This window comes from Mobula hypostoma, chromosome 9 (assembly GCF_963921235.1).
Source record: "Mobula hypostoma chromosome 9, sMobHyp1.1, whole genome shotgun sequence".
Taxonomy (NCBI): domain Eukaryota; kingdom Metazoa; phylum Chordata; class Chondrichthyes; order Myliobatiformes; family Myliobatidae; genus Mobula; species Mobula hypostoma.
The window spans coordinates 108,679,099-108,698,340 of NC_086105.1; the positions used below are offsets into that span (position 1 = coordinate 108,679,099).

The window sequence follows — 19,242 nt, forward strand, 5'->3', positions numbered from 1 at the left end:
TCCAACAGCTAAAATGTTAGGTTTGCTACTTAATCTATAAAATAAGTTCACCTCTTAACATCCATTGTTAAAGAAACTGAGAATAATAAATTATGCTTTGATTTGGAACATACAGAATAAAACTTGTACCAGACAACAAGCTACAAGCCTTTAATCTTCTCACTCATTTCTTCTTCGTATGGACACAAAGGTTTTTTTTAAAAAAGTGTGTAATTGGCGAAGCAAAGTCCAGATTATATTGTGATAGAATATAACTATTGTACTGTTCTGGTCAGCCAACAGGTTGATCAAACAAAATTGTGGATTAAAACTTAAAATAAATTATATGTATATATATTTTATTTGTTTAGGAGTGCAATACAGTAGCAGGCCCTTCTGGCCCAATGAGTCCGTGCTGCCCAATTACACCCATGTGACCAATTAACCCACTAACCTGTAGTCTTTGGAATGTGGGAGGAAACCAGAGAACCTGGAGGAAACCCACATGGTCTAAGGGATAACATACAAACTTCTTGAACCTGGCTTGCTAGCGCTGTAATAGCATTGTGCTACCATGCCACCTGTTATTTATTGATAACTATTTTTGATGCTTTTATGATTTCACAACTCTTAAACTTTATTAAAATGTTAATTATGAAATTAGTAACGGAATCTTATTATGGCATGTTCTCCAAAACACAATAAATGTGATTGGGTGACTGCTGTAGAGTTTGCCTGGCTTAACTTGCTGTTATGTTTCTCTCTTACCACCACTCACTTTCTCCAAATCAAAGGTGTAGCCATGGGCACATGCTTGGGCCCCATCAATGTCCATCTTTTTGTGGGGTATGCAGAACAGCCCTCATTTCAATGATACCCAGGACCATTTCATTAATTCTTCTTCTAGTACATCAATGACTACGTTGGTGCTCCTCCTGTATTTATGCAGACCACAACAACTTCACTGGTCTTGCTACCAGTTTCCAGCCCTGCCCTTGCTTTCACATAGTTAATCTCTGACTCATCGTTTTCTCAATCTCTGCCTCCATCTCAGGAGATAGGTTTGTAATGGATGTTAGTAGCTAGCCTACTGACTTTCACAGCTATCTCAACTACTCTTCATCCTACCTGTTGTATTTGCTCCAAAGATAAGACTTCCTGTACAAGTGTCTTTGAAATGTCTGCCTTTTTCCTGAACTATAGCCTCACCTCTTCCATTGTTAGCAAAACCCTTGAACACTTCCCAGGCCTCTGTTCTCTCTCCTTCCTCCAGGATAGAGTTCTTTGGTCCTCAACATTCACTCCACCAGACCATTCCTTTTATAATTTGTCACCCTCAGAGATGTCACACCACGAAACTTATCTTCTCTTATCTTCCTCTTTCAGTATTTCCCAAAAACCGTTCCCTCCACGACTTCCTGGACCATTCTTACAGATGACTTGTGGACGCCAAATGCAGTGCGTGAGATTGGAAGCAGCACAACTGAGTCAATACTTCACCTAAAAAGTCTAAGTCCCTACATGGTGGGAAGGAAGGAGGACAAGTTTTACATCAACCGCTTCTTACAACAGTTTCCCACACACACTTGGCGTCCACAAAGTTGTCTTCTCTAAGTGTGGCTAATGTAACTCCACTTTTTAAACAAAGGAGGGAGAGAGAAACCGGGGAATTATAGACCGGTTAGCCTAACGTCGGTGGGGGGGCAACTGCTGGAGTCAGTTATCAAGGATGTGATAACAGCACATTGGAAAGCGGTGAAATGATCAGACAAAGTCAGCATGGATTTGTGAAAGGAAAATCATGTCTGACGAATCTCATAGAATTTTTTGAGGATGTAACTAGTAGAGTGGATAGGGGAGAACCAGTGGATGTGGTATATTTGGATTTTCAAAAGGCTTTTGACAAGGTCCCACACAGGAGATTAGTGTGCAAACTTAAAGCACATGGTATTGGGGGCAAGGTATTGGTGTGGGTGGAGAATTGGTTAGCAGACAGGAAGCAAAGAGTGGGAATAAACGGGACCTCTTCAGAATGGCAGGTGGTGACTAGTGGGGTACCGCAAGGCTCAGTGCTGGGACCCCAGTTGTTTACAATATATATTAATGACTTGGATGAGGGAATTAAATACAGCATCTCCAAGTTTGCGGATGACACGAAGCTGGGGGGCAGTGTTAGCTGTGAGGAGGATGCTAAGAGGATGCAGGGTGACTTGGATAGGTTGGGTGAGTGGGCAAATTCATAGCAGATGCAATTTAATGTGGATAAATGTGAAGTTATCCACTTTGGTGGCAAAAATTGGAAAACAGATTATTATCTGAATGGTAGCCGACTAGGAAAAGGGGAGGTGCAACGAGACCTGGGTGTCATTATACACTAGTCATTGAAAGTGGGCATGCAGGTACAGCAGGCGGTGAAAAAGGCGAATGGTATGCTGGCATTTATAGCGAGAGGATTCGAGTACAGGAGCAGGGAGGTACTACTGCAGTTGTACAAGGCCTTGGTGAGACCACACCTGGAGTATTGTGTGCAGTTTTGGTCCCCTAATCTGAGGAAAGACATCCTTGCCATAGAGGGAGTACAAAGAAGGTTCACCAGATTGATTCCTGGGATAGCAGGACTTTCATATGAAGAAAGACTGGATGAACTCGGCTTGTACTCGTTGGAATTTAGAAGATTGGGGGGGGGGGATCTGATTGAAACGTATAAGATCCTAAAGGGATTGGACAGGCTAGATGCAGGAAGATTGTTCCCGATGTTGGGGAAGTCCAAAACGAGGGGCCACAGTTTGAGGATAGAGGGGAAGCCTTTTAGGACCGAGATTAGGAAAAACTTCTTCACACAGAGAGTGGTGAATCTGTGGAATTCTCTACCACAGGAAACAGTAGAGGCCAGTTCATTGGCTATATTTAAGAGGGAGTTAGATATGGCCCTTGTGGCTACAGGGGTCAGGGGGTATGGAGGGAAGGCTGGGGCGGGGTTCTGAGTTGGATGATCAGCCATGATCATAATAAATGGCGGTGCAGGCTCGAAGGGCCGAATGGCCTACTCCTGCACCTATTTTCTATGTTTCTATGTTTCTCTGCTTCAGAGATTGTGTAAGTGCTTTATGGACACCTGTTTTTCAGTCACTAGTGCTTTCCCATTCCACACCAAATTTGAACTGTTGTGATCATCTCAAAAGGAGGTGTTATTCATTGAAGAGATAATAGGCGAAAGAGAATGAGCAGATTTAAGGAATACTTAAAATTTAAACAAAATAGTCACCATTTAAAGAACTAAAAAGCAAATGATATGCTGTAGATATTAGATAGATAGCAAATGTGGAAGATGGTACATACTAAAGAAGAGTTTATGGATTTTAATCTTAAATTCTAAATCTTACAGCATCAATGCCCTGTGAAGAATCCCATTATGGTATAAATAGTTAAAACCACAGAAATCAGGTTATTTTGAACTAACCTGAAGAAATCTGCTTATTTTGAACTACCCTGATGAAATGCAACATAATTATAACTGTATTTCAAACCAGAGATTACACAAGAAAAATCAGAAAATAGTTATTTGTACAATAAATGACGTGCTCCATCTACAGGTTATGTGCATTGACACATCTTTATTGAGAATTTATTGTACACAGGCACAAGATTACTGATTACAACAACAGAGCATTGTTCTTTAAGAACAAATAAACGAAGATGTAAATACAGTAGTTCACTTAATTATTTATATTTTCCATACATCACTGATTGTGGACACTATTTTAACACAACATAAGCACCACAGTAACTGTACTGTACTTTATAACCATGAACCTTGGTGAAGAGGGAGCATTACAACGTGCACCATTTTGCCACACTGGAACCTTTTGGTTCATCTTTCTTGAATATGCTTTTCTCTTGAATGAAATGACTATTTTATTGTGTTTGTAAACAAAAAGATCCCAATTCGATAGCTTTTAAAATTAACATTCTATGTTAGAAGACAGGTTGTAATCTTTCAAAGATTGTGCTACTAGATCTTTGCTAGGTTGTAACTTCAGTTTAATTCATTAAACATAACTCACTAAATTTAGGCAAAGCATAAAATTTGAGATTTATCTAAAGTAAATAAAGATTCACAGTGCAAAGTTATTTTATGATTAAAGGACCGTTATAAACACGATAAAGTCTGCAGATGCTGGAAATCCAAAGCAAACACGCATAAAGTGCTGGGGAAACTCCACAAGTCAGGCAGCATCTGTGGAAATGAACAGTGGACATTTCAGGCCAAGGCCTGAAGAAGGGTCTCAGCCTGAAACATTTACTGTTTATTCATTTCCATAGGTGTTGCCTGACCTGCAGAGTTCCTCCAGTGTTTTGTACATTTGTTCGTAAAGGAATTGTATGGGATATAACAAAAGTTAATGCAGTGTCCACTTATCCACATATGGATATGTTTGCTAACGTTTAGTTAATGGCCTGTAATACCTGAGAAATAATAAAAGATAATTCTGACATCATCACACAAACACATTTCAAGTCTCCAAGAAAAACAATTATAATATACAATTGAGAATACATGAAGGAAAACAAATTGCTATGTTATGATAAAGCAGTGGGTTATCACATATCTTAATGACTTTTTACTTGGTATCAGTTTAACTCAGTACCTTAAAGAACTTGTTTGAATTCATTTACAATCATTTCCACGAAACTGTTCATTTAGAAATGCCTATGGCGCATTGGCATTTTTCTTTGGCACTTCAGTAAACCACAGAAAGAAATTTAAAAACAGGGTACAGAACCTTCATCAGTTACAGCCCTTTCAAGACAGGGAAGATCCCAAGGAGTTCTGTGGAGCAGATCATTGTGATGCATTCAGAATCATGCAGGAGAAAGTTGCAGAAATAGAGTGATGCTATTGGTGGGATTTAAAAACAAGGACCTGAAATTTAATAAATGAGAGGATGGAGATTTATTTGAGATAGAGCAGCCAAATCAAACTTTGTGATTCACTTTAAGTGTGAGCCACTAGTTGTCCTCTATCACATCCAGATCCAAGAAAACAACTTCTTGTTGCTTTTTAATGCAATATCTGGAGCAAAGCAAGTTACACCATACCAAATGATCAGAATTTTGCAAAGAGTTTATTTTAAAATGCAGAAGTTCCAGGCATTTACAGCTTGAGAGCTACACTATTATTTACATGTGCCATCACGTCCTTCAGCTTCTGTGCTGAGCTATCAGTAGCTTTGCCGAGACTATGCAGAGATGATCGTAATTCTACCCAGTTAACTTAATGCCATTTGCAAATTTTCTGTCACTGTAATCACTTGGACTAAAACATTATCATGCAGCAGGAGTGATAATACATGTCTGATGCAAGAAAGGAGCATATCTGGTCTGGCAGTGGATTCAGTTTCTTGGCATCAACTTAGCCAATATGGCAACATGGATATTTTAGGTACCTTTGATGTAGGGAGCATAAACCACTAAATTGGACCATATGCACACTTATTTCATATCACACTTGTTTAATCTGAGACCTTTTTTTCAGGGTAGTTTGAAATCACTAGTCTAATCTTCAGATTGAATGTTTTTTTAAAATTTGTAATTTACAGTTATCTCAAAAAGTTCATGTTTCAGTTGGAGTGTGTCCATTGCAGCTTACTGCAAGAGATCAAGTTTAATCCAGGAAAATAATGTTATCACTTGGTCAGGCTAATCTGTTTGATCTGTATTTTTGATAAAAGGTTGGGTAGTCGTTGTCTGGCTACTTCTAATTTCTCTGAACTCTCATTAAAGTTGTCAGGTACTGTAAATCTGTGTTATGTTTTTAAGTTCACAAGATGATTAGAAAACCAAATCTCACGGTTTCAGCACGTCCATGGACATTGACAGTGCCAATCTGCTACTTCTAAATAAAACAGTAACTGTAGCAGATATTTACCTGAGGTGATAAAATTAAGCAATGTAAACTAGCACAATTATGACCATTAATCTTCTTAATAAGAATAAAACCTTACTAAAATTAGTAGTTCTCTGCTTTGCTTAAAACAAAACCTAGCAAATTGTTACTAACACTTTTAAAACAGTTAATATTGTAGTTGATCTGTTAACTATCAGTTTCCCCCCCTCTTACTTCACCTCAATTATCACAGTTTGAGTAATCTCTTCTAATATCATTGGAGACTACTTTCTCGAGGTTTTGAACACAAAATTCAAATGCACTTTAGTGAATGCTCATTTCACATAAAGCTTGATTATCCCAATTAATTTCATACAAGTTGTTCATCAATAAATGGTATAAATGCTGGAGTGTTACATGTTTTTTAAAATTTGGCAGTATTAGCAATGAAAACTGCTATTGTTTACATGTGGAAACAGCTCATGAAAATACATTGTGGCTTGGTAAATTCCTCAAATTCAATTTGTAACATCAAAATCTGTAAAGGTTTTCCTCCCTGCAGGAAAACACTTGTCATAAGGAGGCACGATTTCAATGTTAAAATTGAATATTACGATGTTCCAAAGCACTTTAGAGCCAATAAGTAGCTTTTAAATATAGTCACTATTACGATGTAGATAGTGGCATCCATATAGCATGCTCCCAAAATAGGTTTAAGGCATATGTTCCTCAAAGCAAGCCAAAGGAAGCTTGTAAATTCACAGGAGAGCAGATTAAGTCTTAGTTTAAGATCTCACAGAATATACAATGCCACCAACAGTGGAGCACTCCCTCAATCTGCACTGGAAGACTCATCTACATTGTGAGCTGGGACTTGAATACACAACCTCATGACTTGGACATATAAGTAATGACAACTAATACTGGATTTGAGAAAGTACACAGTTAAGGGGATAAACAACGCTAAAACATAGCTGCGTGGAGAACAATAAACGTGTGAAATTGCATAACTAGACTGAGGTTTGAAGCAAAGGTATCATTAAGTAAAAGCGTATAGCATAAGAAACTATTACTGAAGATCAAGTGGAGGCAAGTCTCCTGTTTCCTTTAGGAAGATTGCTAATCTATCTTGATTGGCTCTTATCCTCAAGTTCAGGAATAAATTGGGTAACATGGGAAAGGCTTCTACTTATTTAAAACTGTTACCAATGTGTTTGTAAACACAGTTATTCAAGCTCACTTAATGCCTGATAGAAATTGCATCAATGGTACAAAGTACTAGATGTTTTCCTGACCAAGCATCTTGAAATTAAAATTCCTATCAAAATGCTTTAATTCCTGACTATGCCACATATATCGTGACAGAAAGGAGAAATACATTGACAAGCCTCAACATTTATCCCACGCTCTAAAGAAAAGTCTCCATCTTTGCTCCACATCAACAGTCTTGGGGCCTGATTAAATGACTTTGCCAGCTAAAGGCCAAATAAAAAGCCACACCTGGTACTGGTAAAGAATTTGTTTGAACTTCTCTAAGTATAACTACTTTTTACATTGGATTAAAGATCCTCACTCAATGAGAGGGCCCTAACTGTTCAGGATAGCTCAAAATGGAAAGACCAGCACCAAAAAATACATTTGACAAATTACATGACATGTCAACAAGATCAAAGCCCATGAGATTAAGGGGGTAATTAAAAAAATTGGCTAAGTGGCAGAAAGAATACAGCTTTTCAAGAAAGGAATTAATGATATACATTTTGGATATTTTTCCTCAATATATTTCAGTGACCTGGACATAAATATAGGGAAGATAATTTCAAAGTTTTCAAAAAAAAAAAGAACTATGAAATTGAGTAAATAGTGAGTAGTATCCCATTCCAGGAATACAGAATGGGTTAAGTGAGCAAATACTTGGAAATTGAACTGTACCATATAGAATACGAGTGATTTTCATTAGAAGAATAAGAGTCAATATGAATTAAATGCTGCAATTTTAAAGGAGCTGCAGGAACATTGATGAGATTGGATGGGATGATTATCGAGTGGGAATAAGTGTATACAAGTTTTATTTTAAAAAGTTGCAGGACATGGATTGAGTGAGATCTTGACTAAATTAAGTCCTACAGTAAAAAATGTGCAAGCCTCCCAAAAGGTTGTGTGAATCCTACTAGAAATATTGTTTTGAGTTGCAGCCATCACACTGTAGAACGATTATGAATGTTTTTGATAGAGTGTAGAGGATATTCACCAGAATAGCACCAACAATGAGTGACTTTATATAAGTGAAGAGAGACACGCAAGATTTTTCCCTTTCAGAGAGGCCAGAGACGATATTTGAAAGATGTGTTTAAAATTGTGTAATTAAATGTGGAAAAATTGTTTTAAGTGGCGTACGAATTGTTAAGAGAGGAGGCAGAGGTTAATCAGTATGCAAAGAGAGAGAAGTGACACAAGGTGAAAAAGCATATGCAACTAGTAATGTTAATTTCGATTGCACGCGTTCAAATTCAATACTAGCTCCTAAAAAGGGAAGAGGATAAATATTTGTAGGTTGTTGGGGAAAGATAAGTAGATGGACTAATTGGATAGTTCTTGAGAAACCTGACACAAATACTTTGGGCTGAATAACATTCTTCTGGGTGGCTATGAATTTAATTGGCACCTTTTTATATTTCTGCATTTTATTGCCTTTAAGGTCATTGAAGAGGGTGTTGCTTAGGTTGTCTCCCTTACAAACAAGGGTTTTTAAACTGCTATTTACAAGCATTAACAGTTACTCCGGCAAACTTATGCAAGCCACATTTGCAATACTCTATCGTTAATATGATTTATCTTAACCTACAGATTCAGCAACCCTTACTCCCCCTACTCCCCATATATCATTCACATAGTCAAAAGGATTATTGTGATGTTTGGTTTCGTTAAACTTTAAAAAAAAAGGCACTGTTTGTTTCTCTACAAAACAAAATACCAGCAGTATGTGTCAGTATGGAGTTAATATCAGCTAATTTAGCCCTGTTAAATTAATTTTACGAGGAAGAAAATAATTGTAAGCACTTGCAGGGAGGTCATTTAATTTTCCTCTTATTTAGAATCTGTATTAAATCTTGTAATGTTAACATTACGTTGTGTTCAAATGGAGGAATTACTTAAATATAAAGCACGAAATCACAGAACTGGTTTACTAACAAGACACTTTCTCTGGATATGTGGTCAGTTTAAATAAACACACTGTCCGATACAATTCTAAGAAATGGTGAATTCAAATGCAAGTGAATTATTAGTTATGTCTGATTAGTAGATCCCATTTCCCTTTCCAGGCCATTTCTCTTCAACATAAATTCCCAAATGTTCAAACTGGAAAATATTTCCACTTCACCAGCCCACATATTTATTTAGTCTTTATAAAATGCTTGGCACATCTGTGATTAGAAAATTAAATTCAAAACTTGCACCATTGCTGATATTTTAAGTAACTTTGTTTGAATCTTGCATTTGTGACATTTAATTGATTCCCTACAAAATAAAAATACAAAATTGCACTTTGTTGTCCTGGCATCATTTTGTTAAATTGTTACAAAGGTTGTATGCTGGTGAAAAAGGTTAAAGTTCAAATATTAAGGATACACTTACTCAACTGGCAGTACATACATACATCACAAAAGGATATAGGATGTTTCAGACTGTTTTAACATTATTTAATTACATTCTCTTATCCATAGTCAAAAGAGTTCCAGCATACTTTGATGGCATGGACCTGAAGGCTCAAAGAACAGATTAGGTGTTCCTGGTTTACAGAGGTTTAAAAGACTCCCTTCTGTTATGTGTGGTGACTTTCCCCTTTGGGTTATTTATGATCTATTTCATGTACAATTCCATTCACAGACCTACTATAAGAATGAGATTACCATAGAAAAAAAAACACACACACAAAACCTTAGGTTATATAGAAACAGTCAGGCTGTACTAAAGTCACAATCAATACTATTTGAGTAATATTCTATTCAATCATATACATCTGCAATCACATGTATAAAACAGTATTTTAAAATATTTGCATGGTACCTATTCAAAAGTTCAGCTGACTTATTTCTAAGTTGCTCATGATTTTTTATATTTTGCAACTATACAGTTAATTCAGACAGCAGGAATACAGACAAAATTCACATCCCCACTTAGCTCTGAGCATTGACAAGTTAAAGCTTTATACACTAACTAGAAAACCTAGCACATCATGTGGAATAGTGAATGATGAGTTCACAGACAGCCTAAACAAGGAGAGAGTTCCTAAAACACTAAATAGGTGCTTTATTGTTGGAAGAGGCTGTTTCCAAAGTATATTCTACAGATTAATACAAGAATGACAATACCTCTAATATAGTGAGTACACTGCACTATTAGCCAAAGAAAGGTTACCCAACATCAGTTTAGCACATGAAAAGCCTAGTGATCTTAGACAGCACTTTAGTACTCTTGCAGCTAACCAACCAGTGAACCACATTGCACCACAGCTAAGATCTGTATTACAATATCCCTTTTCCATTGGCCCACATAGGTTTCAGTTTAACTAGTTAAATATCAAGTCCCCAATGCAGCTTTAAAAAATCCTTCAACAATTTGGCTTGATCGCTTGTGAAAAACGGTTGCAAACTGCAAACTGTTCGCAAGTTCACTCGGTAGGTCAGGACTCTTGGTGGGAATTGACAAGTCGTAGTTCAAACAGTGTAGGGGGTTAAGAGGATAGACAAAAGACAATAAATAGATCTGATCTTTGATAGGCTGGATTAGAAATCTATCTAGGCCAACAAAAGGGAAACTGTATTTCTAAGTGACAAGTAGGACCTTTGGTCTCTAATATGATGGTATTTGGTATCCCTTGGAGGCTGTACCCAGGTTTTCAGCAAACGGTGGGCTCTGGAAGGTTTCTGCATTCTCAATTCCAGTACTGTATGGTGGATGGCCAGCGTCCAAGTGATCGTGGGAGAAGAGTGATGAGTCAGCTCCCAAATGGTACCTCTGCCATGCCTTAAAGGCTAGACCAGCCTTTAATGAGATTCATTAAAGGAAAAATATTATTATGCTTGTTAGTATATGATAATTCGGCACAAACAGGAAAAATATAACAGAAATGCAGTTAATTTAGTGGAGGTTAGTCAAGTGTCTTTACAATACAGTATTCCATGTTCTCAGATTAAGCACACAGGTGTTCAGAAAACTACAGTAAGACTTGTTTACGTTAGGAATTCAACCATATGTTGGGCAATGATTTCTGAAACTGATGTTCAAATGCATCTCTCTCACTGTCATCCAAATGAGATTTGTATAATTTCATAGCAAATATTATAACCTGTCTATTTACTTTCACCATCCACTTCCCAAGATTTAATATTAATTAAATTCACTTTAAAATTATGTACAGTATTACCAATGTTTTACACATTTGTGAGAACAACTACTTTAAAGTTCTTCATTTATTATTCTGTCAGTGCACTAGATTCCACATTGATTTCACATAATGGAACTAAAGATGTGTTGAGTATACAGCTTGGGATTTGTTGCATGTAAAGAGTCAGGATTTTTGTATGGCAGAAAAATGTGTTCTATATTAAGGACAGGTTATTACATACAGTGACTAAATTCATAAAAAGGTATATACTGCTAATAAAATACAGGTGAATTTTTTTTGTCACATGGGGAAGTTTTTGCATCTCATTCCTTACTAAACTACACTATACTTTCAATTACAGGGGTACATAAAGTGAAAACAATAGCGCTAATATTGTTTAATAATGAGTCCCAAAGAAAGGTCTCAGCCCGAAACATTGAATATACATTCATTTCCATAGATGCTGCCTCACCTGCTCAGTTCTCCTCCAGAATTTTGTGCATTGTGGCAATATTTCGTGTTTTAGTACTTAGCATTGGAATCTGGATTTTGTACGATTTATTTGTATTCAAGATTGTTGGCACTTATTCCTGCTATGATTTCAGTTTTGTGAGAATTATATTAATTATGAAATTGAGCTAAAAAGAATCTATTAGCTATGATCTTCTCAGAAACAATGCCCAAATTCCAAACTATTTTGTGAAAGACTAACATGGTTAACTTTGTGCTTGTGAACACAAGAGGTTATTGCAAAACAGCTTTCAATAACGTGCTTAATCTCAGTCTATCTTGGTTAGGTAAACTACTATGCAATGAGATGTTAATTATTTAGTCTCAGAGCACAGAATGAAATAAAATCTTATCAATAATTAAATGTATTCTGTTAATGATATTAAAAAGATATTGTGATAGGGATATAGTCAGTTTGTTAACAGGCACAAGGGCGGTTTATATTGGTGAAGATGGTGAAGACTGAAGGACCAGTCTTTGGACATCTTCAACAAATCCTATACTTTTAAATTTGTTGAAGGCCAAGAGAGTCAAGAACCCCTGAAAAAAAAGTGACAGAATTTATCACAATTTATTAGAGTACAGGGAACGTTTGTACTCTACTACAGAACTTTAGATCTGATACAGATTTTTAATTAGATTATATCCTTCAAATGGCTCTTTCACTAACAGTGTCAGCCAGGCCACAGTTCGATCTTGCATCATTCTCACTTCTACATCAGAAGCACAAAGCTTAGGCCAAAATCATATTCTCACAACTTTCTAGTTGGAGAGCTTGAATGACAGCTGAAAGAAATGGGACAATAAGAAATTTGATTTTTCACTGGGGTGTCATTTATCCTCTTTCACACTGACTGGATTATTGGATGCAAGGGCCTCAATAACAGCTTGTGATCAAGTTCGCTCATAGTGTCTGAAATACTCACCCACGACAGAATGGAAAAGAAAGAAAAGGCAATGGCAGCCCGCGCAGCATCAGCACCTTGGTTGAGAGGAAGGTTTTCTGATGGGGTGTGTTGCCACTGATTTGCCAAAAAGCAGAAGCTTACGAACCACAAGAATGTCCACAGCCCTGAAACAGATTCAAAATGCGTCAAGTTAGTCGGTGAAAAGCAGAAACTGTGAATGTAGGAAATCTAAACAAGAACAGAAATTCCTAGAGATATTCAACAGGTTACGACACCATCTGTGGTGACAGGAAAAACGTTAATATTTCAGGTTAATATGACTGGAACTAGAAAAGTGGAAGTGTTTTAAATTGCCTAGAGGGGAAGGAATGCCTTTGATAGAATGGAGTATGTGCACATTATTATTGTCAACCATGGATTACTGTTGAATAATTACGAATGAAGCTGGGAACATAAAAATTGATAAAAATGTAAAGCAAAAGCCCCTAAAACAAAGTTTACCCTATCTGCAGCGAATTATAGAATGATACAAAGTTACAGCACAGAAATAAAAACACCACTGATCATACGCAACACATGCAAAATGCTGGAGGAACTCAGCAGGCCAGGCAGCACCTAGGAAAACAGTACAGTCACTGTTTCGGGCTGAAACCCTTCAGCAGGAACATGCTGCACTCATTTCCTAGATGCTGCCTGGCCTGCTGAGTTCCTCCAGCATTTCGTGTGTGTGTTGCTTGAATGTCCAGCATCTGCAGATTGTCTCGCTTACCACTGATCAAATTACATTCACAAAGGGTACTCTGTCTATAAAGCACACACTTCTTAGCTCCTGGCACTTTGCCTTGAAAGTTACAGAATATCATCCAAAAAACCTTTTAAGAGTGCTGAGGATTTGTGCCCCATCTCCCTTTAGATTAGATTAGATTCAACTTTATTGTCATTGTGCCAAGTACAGATACAAAGCCAATGAAATGCAATTAGCATCTGACCAGAAGTGCAAAAGAATAGTATTATTTACAAAATAACTGTGAATAAAAAGTGCTACAGCACACAAATATAAAAGTACTGAGGCAGTACAATATGGGTGCAATACTGCTTAGTGCTGTGATGTGAGTTTCAGCAGGGTCACAGCCTCAGGGAAGAAGCTCTTCCTGTGCCTGCTGGTGCGGGAGCAGCGCCTACCGGATGGGAGGAGAGTAAAAAGTCCACGATTAGGGTGAGATGCATCCTTGATAATGCTTTACGCCCTGCCCAGTCGGTGTTTATGGTAGATGTTCTCAATGGTGGGCAATTGGGTGCTGATAATCCGCTGGGCAGTTTTCACCACACGCTGGAGTGCTTTGCGGTCCGATACGGGACAATTGCCATTACACACTGAGATGCAGTTGGTGAGGATGCTCCCAATGGTACAGTGGTAAAAGTCCATCAGTATCCTGGGACAGGGGTAAGTTGTCTTGATGCTGCGCAGGAAATAAAGGCGCTGTTGCACCTTTTTGATCAGGATGGAGGAGTTCAGGGACCAGGTGAGCTTATCGGAAATGTGGACACCAAGGACTTTGAAGCTTGATACACACTCCACTACAGCTCTATTGATGTAGATGGGGACATGAGTATGGCTCTTAACATGCCTGAAGTCCACAATGACCTCCTTGGTCATCTGGGTGTTAAGGGCCAGGTTGTTGTCGGCACACCACGCGGCCAGGTGCTGGACCTTGTCCCTGTAGGGTAGGCTGTCTTGTCATCCCCTCTGCTCAGGCCAACCACCGTGGTGTCGTCTGCGAACTTGAGGTAACCATTTCCAAACCCATACAATATGGCTGTTTGGATAGATTATTTCCTTTTTCCCTCAGCTCCACTATAATCTTTCAAACTATTATTTTTAATTATATGCATCTAGATACTGACGGCTTCTACTACAGGAAGATGTTCCACTCACCACCCAGACCTCTTAAATATGTGCACGATGATTGACTCTTCTTTCTGCTCTGAACTACCCCACTGATCGAATCTCTGTAATTTTTGAAATCTCTGTAGTGCTATCACATCCTCCCCTTAATGCAGTAACCAGAACTACACTTGTACCTAACTTAGGGTTTCATACAGTTCTAATATAATTTCCCAGATTTAATTTACTATGTCTCATCCAATAAAGACAATGATCCCATATACCACTTTGACCGCTATCTACCTTTCTTGCTCTTTGCTATCACACAACCAACATCTCATCATTTATCACACAACCCTATTTCTCCTTCACCTCATACTGCTCCAGATTGAATCGGATATCATCTTCCCGCCCTCTTGGCCAGTCCACAGACCTCGCTCTGCAGTCCACAGCTTTCTTCCTCACTATTAGCTATTCAGTGAGACCAACCCCTTTTCGGCAATCCAGCCACACAGAACAGAGGCCTATATAAGGCTCATGTAAAACTTTAAACTTTCCACAATATTGGTGCTGTTTTGTCTTAATGAACAATTCTAGAAGGAATAAAATCTTAGTTACTGACAGTTTGGTAGTGAGAACCTTTTAGCATTGACTCTTCCCTACCAAATGCCATTGGTATAAACAGATTCATAACAAAACAAAAAGCAAAGGGAGTAGCTTGGGACAGCTTATCAAGCATCCTTCTACTGTTAATAACAATGAACATCTATCCATTACTTGCTTTGAATTGTTTTATAACATCAACATTGTCATGTTTGTCATTAACCATAATTAGCAATGTTCACTCCATCTAAATCAGCTTGTTCCCCAATTTAAACTGTTGATTAGATTAGATTATGAAGATACGCAGTCCCTCTTTTATTGTCATTTGGTAATGCATGCATTAAGAAATGATACAATATTTCCTCCGGCGTGATATCACAAAACACAGGACAGACCAAGACTGAAAAAACTAACAAAACCACATAATTATAACATACAGTTACAACAGTGCATCAATACCATAACTCAGCGGTCCCCAACCACCGGGCCGCAAGGCATGTGCTACCGGGCCGCGAGGAAACGATATGATTTGGCCATATGAGTCAGCTGCACCTTTCCTCATTCCCCGTCACGCCCACTGTTGAGCTTGAACGCACGCGAGGTCATTACCCATGTGTCATCCATGTCAGCACGGGAAGGAGATCAACTCCTCGAGCTTGCAAATGACGGCGGGCTGAAAAATATGTTTGACATAACATCTCTGCCGGCATTCCGGATCAAGTCAAGGCTAAATATCCTGAGATAGTCACGAAAGCACTGAAAACGTTGCTTCCATTTCCAACATATCTCTGCAATGAATGCAACGAAAACCAAATTGCGGAACAGACTGGACATAAGGAACCCCCTTCAAGTATCGCTGTCTCCCATCACCCCTCGATAGGACCGTCTTGTTGCAGGAAAACAAGTATCATTTTAGGCTCCCACTGATTCAGCGATATTGGTGCGTTGCAATGATTTTATATGTTCATATGAGGAAAATATGTGCTGTGTGTTTGATATCCAAACTTTACTTAAAACGTTATGATGCTATTATAAGTGACTTATATAACCATATAACAATTACGGCATGGAAACAGGCCATCTCGGCCCTTCTAGTCTGTGCCGAACGCTACTCTCACCTCGTCCCACCGACCTGCACTCAGCCCATAACCCTCCATTCCTTTCCTGTCCGTATACCTATCCACTTTAAGTGATAATGTCAAACCTGCCTCTATCACTTCTACTGGAAGTTCGTTCAACACTAACTTCAAGCTCCCCTGTCCTCCCCTGATAATTGTCTTATCGCTATATTCATGCGAGGAAAATATGCGCTGTGTGTTTAATATTAAATTCATTAGATAAAACCTTTTAGAAACGAAATTGAGTGTATTAGCCACTTATCACCTATACTCCAGTCGTGATTAACACACCCCCCCTGCCCCGTTGTCGTCGTCCCCGCCGCCAATAGAATCAGCAAAAACGATTTTTAAGAAATCGGCACGTACACGCAGCATGCGCACTGGTGCCCGCGCAAGGCTTCATGGTCATTGTAGTCTTTCTCGGGGTAAACACAACGTATTTGACTGCTACTCTTGTACGTTGGCAACCTTACCCACGCGCCCCCCACCCCGGTCCGCAAGAATATTATCAATATGAAACAGGTCCGCAGTGCGAAAAAGGTTGGGGACCCCTGCCATAACTTGATGAAGAACAGTCCATGGCACAGTAAAAAGTTCAAAGTCTCTCGAATGTCCCACATCTCACGCAGACGGGAGAAGGAAGAAAACTCTCCCTGCCATGCCCGACCACAGTCTGACTGATTTCTTCATCAGTACTTCTTTGAATTAATCAACATTATCAATGTCTAGTTATACTCTGTCTATAATAAGGTGGGAAATACTCAGCGGATCAGGCACCATCTGTGCAGAGCATCATGGTTAACATTTCAAAATTAGAAAAAGATAAGAAAAAGGATGGAACACATACTGTGTGTTTTAAGTGGACAAAAGAGTATGTGAGCAAATAGAGTCAGACTAACTAAAATGATAAGTAAAATTAAAGGCTTTTTCATCAAAATGTGAGCAGCATTCAGAACAAGATCGATCAACTGATTGCAACACAAAATGCTGGAGGAACTCAACAAGTCAGGCAGCATCTAAGGAAATGAATGAACAGTCGACGTTTTGGGCCAAGATCCTTCTTCAGGACTGACAGATTAAGTGATTGCACAACTAAAAGTAAATGAGTCTGTCAACTATAGCAATTCAGAGGTATGGTTGCAATGTGGGCAATGCTGGGAAGTGAATATTTCGGAGTATTTCATACTCGAGAAGAAAACAAAGGAAAAGTTAGGAGTTCTAATAAATGATACTAGTTCAGTGATCAGGATGTAGAATTAATTTGGCTGGAGGTAAGAAATAATAAAAGTATATCACTGGCTCTGTCCTTTAGTACACCTAATATTGTAGAGTATAAAGGATTTTAGGTAACTGCATTAATTATGGGAAACATTCAGGATGATTTCTCAGAAGCCACTGGGAACCAATCAGGGAGCAGGCTCTTTGACATCTGATATAGTGCAATAAGGTAGAATTAATGAATGAAGCCATTGTGAAGGATTACCCAAGAGGTAGAATTTCAAATCTACTTTGATGGCAAGAAATTTGGTTCTGAAACTAGTAGCCTAATTTTGAATAAAGTCTATTACAATGGTATGAGGACAGATTTGTCTCAAGTGGACTGGGAGAATAGGTTCCAGGGCACGGCAGCACATTAGCAAAGACAGATATTTACCTCAGTGCCATTTTCATGCACTATCCCCTTCTCCATATCCCATTTACTACCTGATATCTATCAGTCCCTGTCTGAATGAATCCAATGACTAGTTCTCCAAAATATTAAATATTCACCGGCTGAAGGAAATATCCTAAATGCAAAGAAGGTTCAAGTTTATTCCTACGATGAAGGCTATTATTCACTGTAGAATAGTGCATGAACTTATTGAAACAAAGATTTTAAGAGGGGTTAACAGAATGGATGCTGAGAGGATGTTTAACCCAGAGGGAGTATCTTCATCTGGGAGGAGGTGGGGGTACAAGCTCAAATAAGGGATCACCCATTTAGGATGGAGCTAAAGAGAAAGTTTTACTTTCAGAGGATTGTGATTTTTTAGAATTAGCTAACCAAAGATCTGTGAAAGCAGAGTGATTAAACATATTCAAGACTGAGACTGAAGACATTTAAACTGCACAAGAGTCCAGTGATATAGGGAGAGAGTGTGAAATTGGTGTTGGGGTTGGATCAGCCAGTTGATCAGATGACAGAACCTGCTTCTACATGTGAGCAAAGGGAATGCCTGTGTTAATGGTAAAAGCCAGGAGAAACCGATTGTCACAGATGGCATTGGTGACAGCTAAGAGCATGTGTCCACCTTGTTAATTGCAACTGATGTATCTAGAGGTGGTGTAAACAGAGGGACATGAATGAGAACAGAAGGAAAAACAGTAATGATGAAACTGCAGGATGCAATACACAGCCACTGCTGGAAATACAGAGCATGGGACATAGAACAATACAGTACAGATGATGTGCCAGCCTTTTAACCTACTCCAAGATCAATCTAACTCTTCCCCTCCCACATAGCCCTCCATATTTCTTTCATTGTGTGCCTATCCAATCTCTTAAACATCCCTAATGTATCTACCTCTACCAGTACCCCTGGCCGAGCATTACCCCATCCCAGCAGACAGCACCTGCAGAAAGGGAAAATCTAAGTTTAGACCCTTTAGGAAAACTGCCAGCTCTGACACAAATTGGAACGACTGATAACCCGACTGGGCCTAGTCATTCACTGGGCCATCCTGGCCTGAAGAGGGGAAAATTATCCTGAGGTGACTTCTTAGTGAAGGTGGTGAAAGGCATGGAGACAGTACTTGGAAGGTCAAAACATAGTGTATCCTATTAATATTCTGGTGGGAGAAAATGGGCTGAGAGCAGAAGAGAGGAAGTGGAGTCTCTTCTAGTCTCAGATGTTTCACTCAGTAACCTATAGTCAGTAGCTTTTGATCATTATGATTTTTCCATCAGGAAATAATGTCTAGAT

General features: G+C 38.6%; 1 protein-coding gene across 1 annotated transcript in view; it reads right to left on the reverse strand.

Moving 5' to 3' along the window:
• Nucleotides 1-3,565: 3,565 nt before the first annotated feature.
• The window catches only part of syngr3a (synaptogyrin 3a), a 72,025-nt gene continuing 56,348 nt past the window's right edge, over nt 3,566-19,242 (reverse strand). Inside the window, exons 3-4 of the mRNA XM_063058863.1 lie at nt 12,692-12,837; nt 3,566-10,912 (exon numbers count right to left, since the gene is read on the reverse strand). Of these exons, the coding sequence (XP_062914933.1) occupies nt 10,721-10,912; nt 12,692-12,837 (338 nt within the window). The 3' untranslated portion in view covers nt 3,566-10,720. The remainder of the gene's footprint in view (nt 10,913-12,691; nt 12,838-19,242) is intronic.